This window comes from Lipotes vexillifer, unplaced genomic scaffold (assembly GCF_000442215.2).
Source record: "Lipotes vexillifer unplaced genomic scaffold, Lipotes_vexillifer_v1.1 scaffold1261, whole genome shotgun sequence".
Classification (NCBI taxonomy): Eukaryota; Metazoa; Chordata; class Mammalia; order Artiodactyla; family Lipotidae; genus Lipotes; species Lipotes vexillifer.
Window position 1 is genome coordinate 1,534,989 of NW_006796548.1, and position 13,770 is coordinate 1,548,758.

Sequence of the window (13,770 nt, forward strand, 5' to 3'; positions counted from 1 at the left end):
ATGGCGCATTCTTTCCTCCCTCAGGTCTTTATTCTACTGCTTCCTTCTCAGGGAGGTCTTCTAACTGGATCCCCTACTAAACGTTCAATCCTACCTCAACATCCCTTAGCCCCTTTCCTTATCTTTTATCATTATCTAAAAAACTATGTATTTTACTTATTTAATTTTGTTTTTTTTCTCTCTCACACCCTAGGATGTAAGTAAGATGCACGAGGGTAGGGATTGTTGCCTGTTTTGCTCACTGCTATATCTCTAGTACCTAGAATAGTGCCTGGTGTGAGGTAGGTGCTTGATATATCCTGTACTCATACAGTGAATGAGTGAACCACCCGGGGCCTCAGTCTCTTCATGTAGAGAATGGGTACACTAGTAGAACCTACCTCCTCTTGTGCTGGTGCCCAGCACAGGCCCTGGAACATAGTAAGTGCTCAGCAAGGCACTCTTCTCATCCCTCTGCCCTGCCCCCATGTCATGTGTAGAGCAAGGGGTGGGCTGGGCCGGGCCCCATCTAGCTCCAACCCATGATAATCCTTGCCTCTTCCTGAGCCCTACTGGAGAGTGGCAGGAAGGGCCTTACCTGGGTGGATGTCCTGGAACAGGGACTTCCAGATGGTGTACTGCAGGGGGCCTGTGTACTTGGAGGTTGGGAAGTCTTCGTAGGTCAGATTGGTCTCATGGATTTTCCCTTTGAGCCTGGAAGGAGAGCAAGAGAGCAGGCCACATTGGGGGCTGGATTCCTATCCCAGCACCTCAGGGAAGCTGGCATAGGGCGAGGTCATGTGTGGGAAGTCTGCTGGACCCAAGCGCCGACTCAAGTGCCTGCTTGTGCCACTTCCTAATTCTCTAGCTATTGCCCTCAGTTTCCTCATCTTTAAAATGGGTACTATGATAACACCTGCTTCCTAGGCTTGTGAGGATTACATGGCATAATGTATGTAAAATGCTTAGCACGGTACTTGGCTCAAGGTCAACACTGAATACATGATGTTAGCTATCAGTATTGGTCATTAATGAACCAATAATTAAGTGTTATTATTATTAAAGGCAGCTATGGAACTAGAGAGACCTGGGCTTGAATCCTGGCTCCCCCACATACTAGACGAAGGGCCTTGGCCAATTGCTTTAGCTTCTTTGTGTCTCAGTTTCTACATGTGTGAAATGGGGATGGCAGTGGTAACTACCTCCAAGGGGCTATTAGGATTATAATAATTTACATATTGTTATTTGTTATATATAATATCAACATTATTATAAATAATATAATAGATAATATAAAACACATATTTTTAATATAATATAAAGCACATAAAACAAGTAATATCCTATATGATTATATAAGTATTATATATAAAATAATATGAATACATAAAGCTCTTACCCTAGGCTCTGGCACATAGCAGATGTCCTGTGTATTTGATGGAGATTTGAATGAATGAATTCTCTGCTAACCACTCCATCTGCCTCCAACCCCAGCATCCCACAAGGGTCAGGGAGGGGATACCCCCTGGAGAAGACCCACAGCAGGCGGGTACTTACCGCTCAGACAGCGAGGCCACCCCGGCCAGGAAGGTGTGTCGGTCAGTTTCAGCCAGCCGCTCCTGCAGGATCTGGGCCCCCTCCTGCACCTTGCGCAGCTGCTGGCTGTAGCGCTGGACTTTCTGCTCAATGTCAGTCAGTGTGCGGGCCGTGTCTGCCTCTAGCTCCTCCAGCATGGCCTTCTGCCGTTCCCGCAGCAGCCGGTGCAGCCGCTCAAAGACCTCCCCAATGGTGGTCCGCAGGCTTTTGGTGGAAGACTGTGGAGACAGTCATCAGGGGTCAGTCAGGGAGAGTGGATGGGGTGATCCCTGGGTGAGAGGAGGAAACCGAGCGTCTTGGCACGCACAGAGGAAAGGGTGGGAAAGGCATGCCGGTGAGGGGATGGCACACGCAAACGCATGGTGGCAGGAGAGAACTGGCATAGCAGGGACAGCAGATAATTGTTCTCCGTTAGAAAACTAATGAAATGGTCCAGGTGAGACAATGAGGCTTGAACTAGGGGAGCAGCAGATGGACATGGCTTGAAAGACATTTGTAGGAGAGCCTCTTTGACCCTGGTGACCAGCTGGCTGGCTGTAGGGGTACAGGAGAGACAGGTGTAAGGATGATGTCCAGATTTCTGGCTTGGGGGTGGGAGGGATGGGGAAGCTGGCAGGAGACATGGGGGGCAGGGAGAGGATGCTGAGTTCAGTCTGGGAGACAGTGAAAATTTTATTTATTTATTTATTTGGCTGCGCCACATGGCTTGTGGGACCTTAGTTCCCCAACCAGGGATCGAACTTGGGCCCACGGCAGTGAAAGCACAGAGTCCTAACTACTGGACTGCCAGGCAATTCCCTTAAATTTTTATTTTTAAAAAAATCACTCATGGGGCCCAAGCAAAGATGACAAGATCACGATGTTAAAGGGCTTTATAAATGGCAACGTGCTGGGCAAAGCTTGGTGGTCACTTGCCCTGTCCCGCCACCCCGAGACCCTCTGGCCAGGGAACAAGAGCTGGGGGGTTAAAGCCATCGTCACAGGAGACAAGCATGGACTTTCGTGTTTCTCTCTGCCCCCAAGGGCACCGCCAGGCCCAGGAGGGGTTGAGTGGTAAAAGGCACAGCTTTGGTGCCCAATGGCTCTGGGTCTCCAGCTGTGGCAACCTTAGTTGCCTGATATCTCTGAACCTTAGTTTTCTTATCTGGGAAAAGGGTATACAACATTGAAGGGCTATCTATGGTAAGTGAGGGAACATTCACAAAGTGCATGGTATTGTTTGAGGTGCAGACCAAGAGCCTGGTTCTTAAAACACTGGAACAGGCACATCCTAGAAGTCTTCGTGGAGAGATGACTTCTGAGCTGGGGCCTGAACGACGGACAGGATGTCAGTTGCGGGGTGCGGGCAGCGGGCCGAGGGGACAGCACGAGGCAGGATGACACTGGGTACACAAGTGCGGCTCGGCTACAGCAGCAGCGTGTGGGGCCTGCCTCTGCAATTTGACTTTGTGGCATCTTGGCTGGGAGTTCACGGAGTCAGAGACCCTGCTGCGTTCAGTGCCCAGGGCTCTGTGGGAGGCTCCACAAAGGCTCAGTTAGGGCCTGTTCCCTCCCAGTCGTTGTGGCTGCCGGCTGCCTGCGGCAGGAAGAGCTGCTGGCAGTGGGCCAGCCTCCCTGCACTTGCCCACCCAGTACGCAGGGCAGACAAAGGGGGTGGTGGAGAGGCTGGGGATGAAGGGCCAGGCTGCCTGTGGCCTCCCGGAGCCCCCTCACCCAGGGAGGGCCAAGGCTCCGGCAGCGGCAGGTCACGGTGGGGAAGCTGGGGCCTGCCCTCCCTGCACCGTCTGCCACTGCCCTCCAAAGAGCCCCAGATCTCATGGCCACCCCTTCCGGCTGCTCTTCGGCCAATCTGCAGCAGCATTTGGCCCAAGGGCCACCCTCTAGTAATAGAAACTTCTGGTTTGCCTCCCACCTCTGCGTCTGCTCCCTCCCTGCCACCCCTGTTCCTGAGGACTTGTCCAGGCTGGCTCCTTTGTTCACACCCCACAACTCCCACTGCTTTGAGGATGGCTTCCAAGTCCATTTCGAAGGTCTTACATGTCTCCTGAGCGCCACATTCATCTCTCCACCTGCCTCCTCCACGCATGCCCCTGGGTCCCACCAACTCACTGGTTCCACGTGTCAACTCCACATCTTTGCCAACAAACTTGTTGCCAGAGTGATCCTTCTAACGTGCAAACTGGGTCACTGATCTCGTCTTTAGGAACCCTTCTTGGCTCCTTGATGACTAGTACAGTGCTAAATTTCTTAGCCTGGAATTCAAAGTCCTTAATCTGATCCCTGCTTACCTCTCTAGTGCTGCTGCATCGTAATTCCACCTGCCTAGAGTGGACCCCTCCCCCAGCAAATGCTTTATTCAACTGACAAACTCCTACTCATCCTGCAAGACTCATATCAAAAGCCACCTTCTCTGTGATACCTTCCTTAACTTTTCCAGATAGTTAAATAGCTAAATGTTCCCAGAGCATTTTGTAAATATTCTGAATATACTGCCCCACATTTTATGTGGCTTCCCAGTTAGTGGATGAACCCCTCCCGGTAGGAATGACATCTTCCTTAGCCCTGCATCCCAGAGCCTGGCACAAGGCTGATGGTTAGGACCTGCTTGAGAGGTAAAGGAGGGAGGGGTCTTGCCCAAGATTGCTCTGTAGAGGTGGGTGCAGACTCCATCTTCTCTCTCAGGTAGGGGCCCAGTGTCCCCAGGACAAGAGGAGAGAAAGAGGCTGGGAGAGGGCGGCTCAGAAGTAGAACATCAGCCACCCCAGGAGCCCGAAATATGTCCCTGATGGGTTCTCCAGGCCTACCCGGCTTGCAGCCCACAAAGCCAGAGATCTCGCTGAGGACATTCCAGCATGAGGCTGGAATATGCACTAGGCTCAGATAGAACTGGACAGTAAGGTCTCAATTAGCTACTTATTAGCTGTGAGGCCTTAGGCCTGCCCCTCAACCTCTCTGGGCCTCAGTTTCCTTGCCAATAAAATGGAGACAACAACTATTCCTACCTCAAAAGGTGTATCTTTTCCCCCCACTCATTTGTTCCACAACTATTTACTGTGTGCTAGACACCGTGTAGGTTCTGGGGAATCCTGCAGTCATGGAGGTGACATTCTGTGTGGTTCGGCGAGACAATGAATGGGGAACACAGTTCCCAGCACAGAGAAAGGTTCAGCTAAACCGGTGTGTCCCATTTACTCTAGTTTTTTCTAGGGCAGAGCCAGCCCCGCCCCACTCCCAATCCCTTCAGTCACGACTGGGAGAGCAGCTCCCACCCTGACCCACCGCATCCCTGGGAACACACTGGGGCTTGGAAGAGCTGGGGCCATTTCAGAACAACACCCTGCCAAGAATACATCACTCGGTCAGGGCCGACCAAGGAAAACATTGGGCTGGGGGAGGGAGATCAGACGGGCCCTCAGGCCGGGCCATTGGAGGGGCAGGCGCCACAGGAAAGCCGAGTCAGGCACCAGGTGAAATATGACCTCCAAAGCATCCATAGGCATTTCTTGTATAAACATCCCAGTCCAGACAGGAAGCAGGGCTGGGGGAACTGGAGGGGAAGGTGGCCCCAGAGGACACCCCAGAGGTAGACAGATGGACAGGAAGGCAGGGGAGGAAAAGGTCAGTGGAGAAAAACAATGCGGCTGGGGAGTGGAGAGAAGAACAGAATGCTGGGGAGAAGAAACAGACCATAATATTCCCCTCTCATCCAGACAGAGGCTTCCATTTGCTTCTCTTCACCTGAGAGGTGTGGGATCACCAGGCAGGTGGGGAAAATGAGGCTGTGAGAAGCAAAGAGGCCAGAGTCCTGTGACTGCTTCCCATCTGATGCCCACTGAGGGTCCTGCCCGGAGGCACTCCAGAGTGTTCTCTGAAGAAATGTTCGTCATGACCTCCCTAAGACCCCACAGTGGGTTGGTGGCCAAGGTGGGGCACAGGTCTGGATCTCCAATGGCCTCTCCAGGCCCCAGGGGGACCTCTGGAGGCCCAGAGCATTCCTAAGGCTCTGCTCCAGCTGCTGCTGGCAGTGGCACCCCTGCAAATGGAGTGGAGCCACATTGAAATCACCCAAGAGCTTAGCAGTCAGGCCTGGGTCCCCAGTGCTCGGTTCCAGAAGGACAGCAGAAATCAGAGCAAGCCTTGCCCAGTTAGAGGTATCTGTGGGGGACTTGGAGGGAGCCCCTTGGAAGTGTGCTAGGATCCAGAACAGCACAGCTGGAAGGAGCCTGGCAGAGTCCCTACAGCACAGATGGGAAGACTAGGAGCCCAGATAAGTATGCAGTTTACCCAAAGTCACACAGCACGGTAGTGGCTGGATCAGAACCCAGGGCCTTCCTCTCAGGTCAAGAAAAAAGGCTTTTCTTTTCAAACCACTGTGGCCAGAGCCTGCAGGGTTTGACGCTACTTTTCAGAGTCTATATCTCCAGTCCGAGTTGAAGAGGGGAGCTGATACCAGGGCTGAGCCACAAATCATCAGGAGGGCTTCGAAGGAACATTCTCAGGATTGGCTCCTTGGGCAATGGGTGTGTTTAGCAACGGGAGAAAAAAAAAAAGAGAGAGACTAGGTACATTCTTCCAGCCCCGCAGGACGCCAGGGTTTTCCAAAGGGTCCCTGGTCCCACCTCAACTTTCACCCAAAACAGGAAGGGAGAAAGGATCCCACTTGCCCTCAGTCATCTTGGAGTGGGTCCCCGCCCCATTTACCTTCAGGGAAGCCCCAGCCTCCGCCCCACCCCCATGCCCCGGCCTAACACCTGGAGTTTGGACCCTCGAAGCCACGCCCCTCAACTTCCCAAATGGCCCTGCCCCCACTAAGCCCCGCCCCCACTAAGCCAGCCCCGCCCCCACGTCCAGGCCGGGCTCACCTTGGTCTCCGCCAGCTGTCTCTTGAGGAGCTGCAGCGCCTCCGTGTGCTCCCGCTCACTGTCCTGAAGGGCCTGAAGCTGCTCCTTCAGCTCCCTCTGGAACACAGACAAGATCGGGATGGGGGCGCCGGCCAGATCCGGCCCGGGTATTCCGTGGTGATGCAGAGCCCAGGCCCGTCCACTGCGGGCACTGGAAGCTATCCTGTCCTCATCCGTCTCCTGCCCCAGCACCCGCCTCCCTTCACAGTTTAACAACCACCACGTTCCACAGTCTGTCTCCTGACTATCTCCAGAGTCTGTTCCCATCTTCCATCTGGAGTTTTGCAACAGCCTCCTCTCTGGCCATCCTAGGGGCTCTGGTCTCCCTGTTTCCAATCTACCTCCACATACTTTCTGACCCACCCTGATTTGCTGGCCAAGACTCCTTGCTTAGAATCCTCTGGCAGGAACCAAGGCTGTACTGCTGTCAAGGGCTATGACTGACTGCCAACATCCTCTGGGCGCTTCGGGTGGGCTAGGCATTGTTCTTAGACCTTGGCTTGTCATTTAATCCTCTCAATAACCCTGAGGTAGGCACTATTATCAGCCCCCTTTTCCGATGGAGACACTGGTACAGAGAGGTCGAGAAACTGGCCCCGAGGCATACAGCTAAGCATGCAGGGGTAGTGCCAGAAATGGAATTCAGGAAGTCTGGTTCTGGAAACCATGATCATGACACCAGGTGACATGTTTTCTATAGTGATGACACCCATGATGAACAACAACAAAAATCCATGATAGACAACAGGTCAAATTTTTAAATAAGGACAGGATCGGTATTACTCATTTTTCCTTTGCATCTGGTTCCTATATGGCTCAGCAGGACACTGCTAGTCATCTTGTTTTGATTTAAAAATTTGACATTTTGTTCATCATGGGGGTTTTGGCATTAATTTTGATTTTTAAAAATTGCATTAGATATTATCTTGATTACTGAGTTTTGGGGCGCCTGCTTCATTCAACTTTGTACCTGAAGCAAGTGCCTCAGTCCCCTGTCCCTAGTCCCACCTCTGTCTTCACCATCCTTCCGCCATCACTCCCATCCAGCCAAAGCGGTCTTCTTCCTGTGCCTCACGCTGGGCTTGTTTCAGCCTTATGACTTTGCACTTGCTGCTTCCTCTGCCTGGTGCACTTAACTCTCAGATTTTCTCCCTGTGATTCCTTTGTAGCATTAACGTATCAACTCAGATGATGCCTCCTCGAAGAGGTGTGGCCTGACCAGCCCATGCACAGCAGCATCCCTTCCACCCTCCTGTTTAGTGGCCTCCATAGCACCTCCTGCTGTCCATGAGCTTGCTTATTTATTTGACATTGTGTTTACTGTTCATCTCCTCCATTGGCATGTGAGTTTTATGAGGGCAAGAATCTTGTCTGGCTTGTCCACTGTTCCATCCCCAATGCTTAGAATAGTGTTCAGCACACACTAGGGTCTCAATAAGTATTTGCCAAATGAATGAATGGGGTATGGAGGCTGGTGGCCCCAGTACTTCTGGACTTTTAGCCCAGTGTATCACAGCTCATTGTTCTTCTGGCTGTCCGTTATCCATCCCCATGCAGGGCAGGTCCTCCCTACCGTTTTCTCTCTATATCCCCCGTACCCATCAATGGCCTGGCACTGAGATGGGGCTCAAGGAAGTTTGCTTTGGGAGTGAATTTCCATGGAAACAGCCTCTGAGCAGGGCCCAGGCTCCCTAGTCAGCCTGGGCTGTGAGTGGTGCCAGGGAGTTGACTTCCCTGTTCACTCACCTCCTGCCCACTCATCTCGTCAGAGCAGGGAGGGCCCTCAGAAAACATCTAGTCCAACTAATTTTACAGACTAAACAGCAACATGAGAAAATGGTCATGATGACACACTAAGGGAAGCATGTAGAAAACAAAATGATCTGTGCTTACTATCCCTTATTCACTCAACAAGTATTTATTGAGCAATTATGATATACCAGGCACTGTTGAGGCACTCGGGACACAGCAGAGAACCAGACAGATGCAGTCCCTACTAATAGGGATCTTCCAGTCTAGTGGGGAAGACAGATAATAACAAGGAAAATAATAAAAGAATCAGAGAGCTACCCATTATGGTCTATGCTCTAGAGAAAATAAAGCCGAATGGGAGGGGTGGCGAATTTAGGTAGCATGTCAGGGAAGGCTTCTCTGTGGAGGTCACACCTGTGATGACAGCTGAAAGATGAAGAGGAGGCAGCCTTGAAAATACGAGTTAGATAGAAAAATTGGAATAGCTTGTTTTGTGGGAGTAGAGAGCTTACACAGACATAATGACTGGAACTCTGGTAGCCATCTCAGGCTGTAAGGCAGCCAGAAAGATGGATGTGACAGGCTGAAACCAGAGAAATAGAAGGAAGATGCAACCTGGGTCCCTGATGGGGCAGCCACACCATGACTGCAGTCAGTGATATGCTAGGAAGCTTGCCCTCTGGAAAAAAGAAAAACAGCCCCAATTTATAGTGTTGGCCAATTTCCTTGGTGTAAAGGCTCCCCCCAGAGCCAATTTGAAGCTCTCCATGTGAGGTCACCGGATGCAGAGCTGGGAAGAGATTTGCACAACTAGTTCTCAGGAACTGGGACAAGCTGGCTCTGGCACACCACTGCCTGGGGTCCTGTCCTATAGAGCTGTTTTACGTGGGAGAGAAATACACCCCTATCTAATTTCAGCTACTCTGGGCAGCTCTCTATTACTAACAGCTGGAAGTCATTCCTAATAGATTCATGTGCATCAGAGCCACTGGAACAGACAGATCATGTTCACCTAAGACTACTACTCTCTGACTGCCTGGGGTCTGTCCAGCTTGGGACATAGTCTGCTCGAGACACAGATTTTGAGGAGATGAACCAAATGCTACAACCCTTCCCCTTGGTGGTCCTCATAGATCCAGCCACCCAGGCAGCTCTTCAGAGTCTCTGAGAAAACTGCCCTGGAGGCCTTGTTCCTCATATCACTCAGGGCACCCCAGGGACACGGTCAAATTCCTCCCTGCTTTCAGGGCCAGGGAACAACGGGATCCCGGGAGTAATGGAACACTCATTCGTCCATTCTGCAAACATGTGCTGAATGAGGCCTCCTTGGGCCTCACATGCTGCTGTGTCAGCGACAGGGAGAGGGATGGGGTACGAGTCCCAACCCATGATGCCTCAGGAGGTGTGCAGATGGGCTGGGGGGAGACAGGGACATAGACACTCACATCACAGTGGACGCTGGAATAGTGGTACAGGACCCCCAAACTGCCCCTCCTCCACGTTCCCCATCGCAGTGAAGGGCACCCCCCACCCCCGCTGCCATCCAAGCCAGAAATCTGGGGGTCACCCTTGACATGGCCCACGCCCCCAATCCAATCAGTCATCAAGCTTGCCCTGGAATTTGTTCTCTCCTCTCTATACCCACCACCCTGGTTCAGTTTTCATCACTTCTTTTCTGGACTGTGGCCCCAGGCTCCTCCCTGCCCCACAGAGCAGCTGGGGTAATTGTTTGACAGGACAGATGTGTCCCTGCCTCTCCTCCCGGGGCCACTGCAGGATTTCTACATTGTCTGGGAAGAAGGGCACGAAGCCTGGGTGTGGCATTCAAGGCCCTTCACTACTGGCCCCAAGTTTCTTCTCCAGCCTTTTCTTTTCATCCAGACCTGTACTGTTCAATACAGTAGCCACTAGCCACATGCGGCTATTGAAATTCAAATGAATTTAAATGAAATACAATTGAAATTCAGTTCCTCGGTTGTACCAGTTGCACCAGGTTGCACATTTCAAGTGCTCAATAGCTCCAGGTGACCAGTGGCTACCGTATCAGCACAGATGCAGAACACTTCCATTATCCCAGAAAGTTCTACTGGACAGCGCAGCTCTAGATGCACTAAACAACTTGCAGTGCTCTCCGCCAGGCCTTTGCACATGCTGTTCCCTCTGTCTGGAATGCTCACCCACATGGTTTTCTCCACTTGTCAGGCTCATGCTCATCTCGTAAGATCTAGATCAGACATCACCTACACTGACAAGCCATACCCCAAACTCCATTCTGTCCTCAGACAATCCTCTGTGTACAGAGCCTTCCCTCATACTATCTGGCACACACTGTATTTTAACAGCAAGGTGACCTGTCAGTCTTCTCCATAAGATATGGGCTCTTAGGCCAGGGACTGTCAGATAGGTTTTCACACTATCAGTACCTAGGACAGGGCCAGGCACAGAGTTTGCTGAATGAATCTGCCCACAGAAGAGGCTGGGCTGGGTCAGAGTTCACCTCCAAAAGGGTAGGAGGAGATACCAGGGAGGCAGCTCTCCTCAGGTGGGCTACTGAGCCTGAGGGAACAGCTAACTTAGGAAAAACAAAACCTAGAACCCACAGAGCAAGACTAGGAGGCAGCCTGCACTTCGTCACCCCCTCTGCCTTCCCTCCTTCCAGGCCTGGGACCAGACCTGATTCCCTGGGTTAGGAGACTGGCTTTGCCACCCACTAGCTGTGTGACGTTGGGCAGGTACCCTAACCTCTCTGTGCCCCAGTCCCTCGTCTGTGAAATGGGGATAACAATACCTCCTAGGGTTGGGAGGGTGAAATGAGATAACAGTAAGAAGTGTTTAACCACAGTGGAGAGCCTGGCCACACTGGCTGCTCGGGAGACAGAGAGGTCACCATGTCCCATATGAGGCTCCTGGGTCACTTTTCCACGTCCCCACCGTTCACTGTGTCCTGGCCCCTTCTTTCCTCCTCAGATGGCCAGAGCAGGAAGGAGCCCCAGGGACCATCTGGTCCAACAATCTGGATTTCTAGAACAAGAAACTGAGGTCCAAGAAAAGTGACTGAGTGGCAGTCACTGATGTGCAATAGGGACTCAGAACTGTGGGAATTTCTTGGAGAGAGTTTATTTCTGATGGGAGGATCAGGGAAGATGGATGGGTGGATGGATGGATGGATGGATGGATGGATGGATGGATAGATGGATGGGCAGGGTCCCTTCAAGTCTCCAGGGCAGGGCCAGAGCATTCCAGGTGGAGAGAACAGGAAGCCGGGGGCGGGTCGGGGGGGGGGCAGTTGGGGAAGGCGGGAGCCAGGTATGTGGGCGGAGTCACAAGCTGGAAAGGCCAGTGGGGCTAGCAGGGGTGAGGGCAGCATGGGTGGGGTGGAGGATGCCTTGGAAGTCAGCCTGGGGAAGCTGGACTCAGCAGGCCCCATCACCTCTGGGGCAGGGCAGGAATCAGGGATGGGAGGAGGGCCCTTCTGGGGGCAGAACCATAGCTCTGTACCCCTCCCTCTGGAGAGAGGGCAGAGTCAGGGCTGGTGCAGACCTAAGCACACAATTATGCAAATATGTCAGCTGAGAGGCTCTGGGGCTCGGGGAGCCACTGAGGGGGAGAACAGAGAGCCAGGGCTCACATGCCCCAAAGGCCAGGTCTCCCCTCCTACAAGGCCATCCCTCTCCCAGCCCAGAGGAAAAAGCTATTGCCGGAAGCCATCTCCCCTGGCTTCAGGGACCGACACCCCCTCCCCCCGACCCCCGGTCACTAAGCAGTGCTGCCCAGTGGAAATAGCATAAACTTGGGTGTCAGAAAAACCTGGGTTTGAATCCTGCCTGCGTGCCCTTGGGTAGATAATTTCCTCCCCTCTCAGTGTCCACCTCTCAGAGCCTTATCTATAAAATGAGGACCGGAGCCACTCGCGGGGGTGTGATGAGGATTAAATGAGATGACACCCTTGAAGGGCCCAGCATGACATGACACACAGTAGGCTCTCCGTGCCTAGTTACTGCCTTTTCTTCCCCTCTCTGCCCCAAGGGGACGCCAAATCTTCACATGGCAAACTGAACTTGCCTCTTTTCTCCTTACCCCCAATCTCTCTTCTACTCACAGCCCTCTGATGTCCTGGTCCTCCTGACAGACCTGAACTCTTATACATCTTCTCTGCCTCTGAGCCCCAACCCTGTCCACTCTGAGCCTCGTGGTCTCTGACAGGCAGCACCTCATGGCTGCTCCCCCTCCTCCAGGCTGCCCCCCACCTGTCCCACCTGCACGCTGCCCCTCAGTGCACACCGACCAGGCCAGCCTCGCCTGCTCCAACCTGTTCCTGGCTCCCCCGAATCTCCAGGATCAAGTCCAAGCTCCTTGGGTAGGGGTGGCACATTCAAGGCCCTTTATGAGCTGGTCAAGCCTCACTTTCCCACCCCTTCCCCTGCAGCTACAACGAACCACTGGCTCCCCTCCATGCCTGCCCCTGGCTGACTCAGATCATCTGAGTCTGAGTTCTAGCTTCAGCGACACTTATTGGGTATGTGGTCTTAGGCCCAGTTTCTGAACCTCAGTTTCCTTATGTATAAAAAGGGGCAATGAGGGGCTTCCCTGGTGGCACAGTGGTTGAGAGCCTGCCTGCCGATGCAGGGGACACGGGTTCGTGCCCCGGTCCGGGAAGATCCTACATGCTGCGGAGCGGCTGGGCCCATGAGCCATGGCCGCTGAGCCTGCACGTCCGGAGCTGTGCTCTGCAACGCGAGAGGCCACAACAGTGAGAGGCCCGCGTACCGTAAAAAAAAAAGGGGGAGGGCAATGAGACCCACCTCCTAGGGCTGCTGTGAGGATTAAACGAGAAAGGGTGCCTGCCCCTGGCACTCTCTGCACCCAGGCAGTGGGGCTGTGGATGTTGTTATTCCCTCTGTCTGTAATGTCTCCTTTCTCTGCTCTCAGGATTCAGCTCACTTGTCAGCTCCAGGGGGACCTGGGCAACCCTGACACATGGCCAGAGGAGCCTAGGACATGACCTTGCAGCTTCTGGGCCTATCCCCCAAGAACCACTGCAGGGTCAAGCTTGTCCTGCTCTCTTCTGGGCCCAGGACCTGGCCCTCAGTTAGCTATAGCAGGAGTGTCGACTGAAGAAATTATTGAATGAACCCCTGAATCCAAGATAGAACCATCTCCAAATCCTCCACACCTGTCCCAGTGTCCAAGCAGAATTCAAGGTCTGGAAGGTAAATGATGTTGTGAAAGTAGCACTGGACTGAGATTCTAGGGAGCTGGGCTCTGGACCAACCTCGGGCAAGTCAGTTTCCCCCTCTGTAAAGTGGGGAGAGGATGCAAGTGGATGGTTTCTGAGGTCCCTCCCCATTTGGATGCTCCCTGAGGCAGTTAGCGTTTTGGTGAGGAGGTTGAGTTCTGAGCCAGACAGACCTGAGTCTGAATCCCAGCTCTGCCTTCTGCTTGCAGTGTGGCCTTCGGCAAGTTACTGAGCCTCTGAGCCTCAACGTCTTCTTCTGTGAAACGGGACTGATCCTAGCCCCACTGGGGGAGTAGGGAACGGGAA

At 52.9% G+C, this 13,770-nt stretch overlaps 1 protein-coding gene across 1 annotated transcript in view; it reads right to left on the reverse strand.

Annotated features, from left to right (window-relative positions):
• Positions 1-13,770, reverse strand: part of TRIM62 (tripartite motif containing 62) — a 28,623-nt gene that overhangs the window by 9,051 nt on the left and 5,802 nt on the right. The window contains exons 2-4 of the mRNA XM_007468701.1: positions 6,438-6,533; positions 1,537-1,793; positions 578-693 (exon numbers count right to left, since the gene is read on the reverse strand). Coding sequence (XP_007468763.1) covers positions 578-693; positions 1,537-1,793; positions 6,438-6,533 — 469 coding nt within the window. The remainder of the gene's footprint in view (positions 1-577; positions 694-1,536; positions 1,794-6,437; positions 6,534-13,770) is intronic.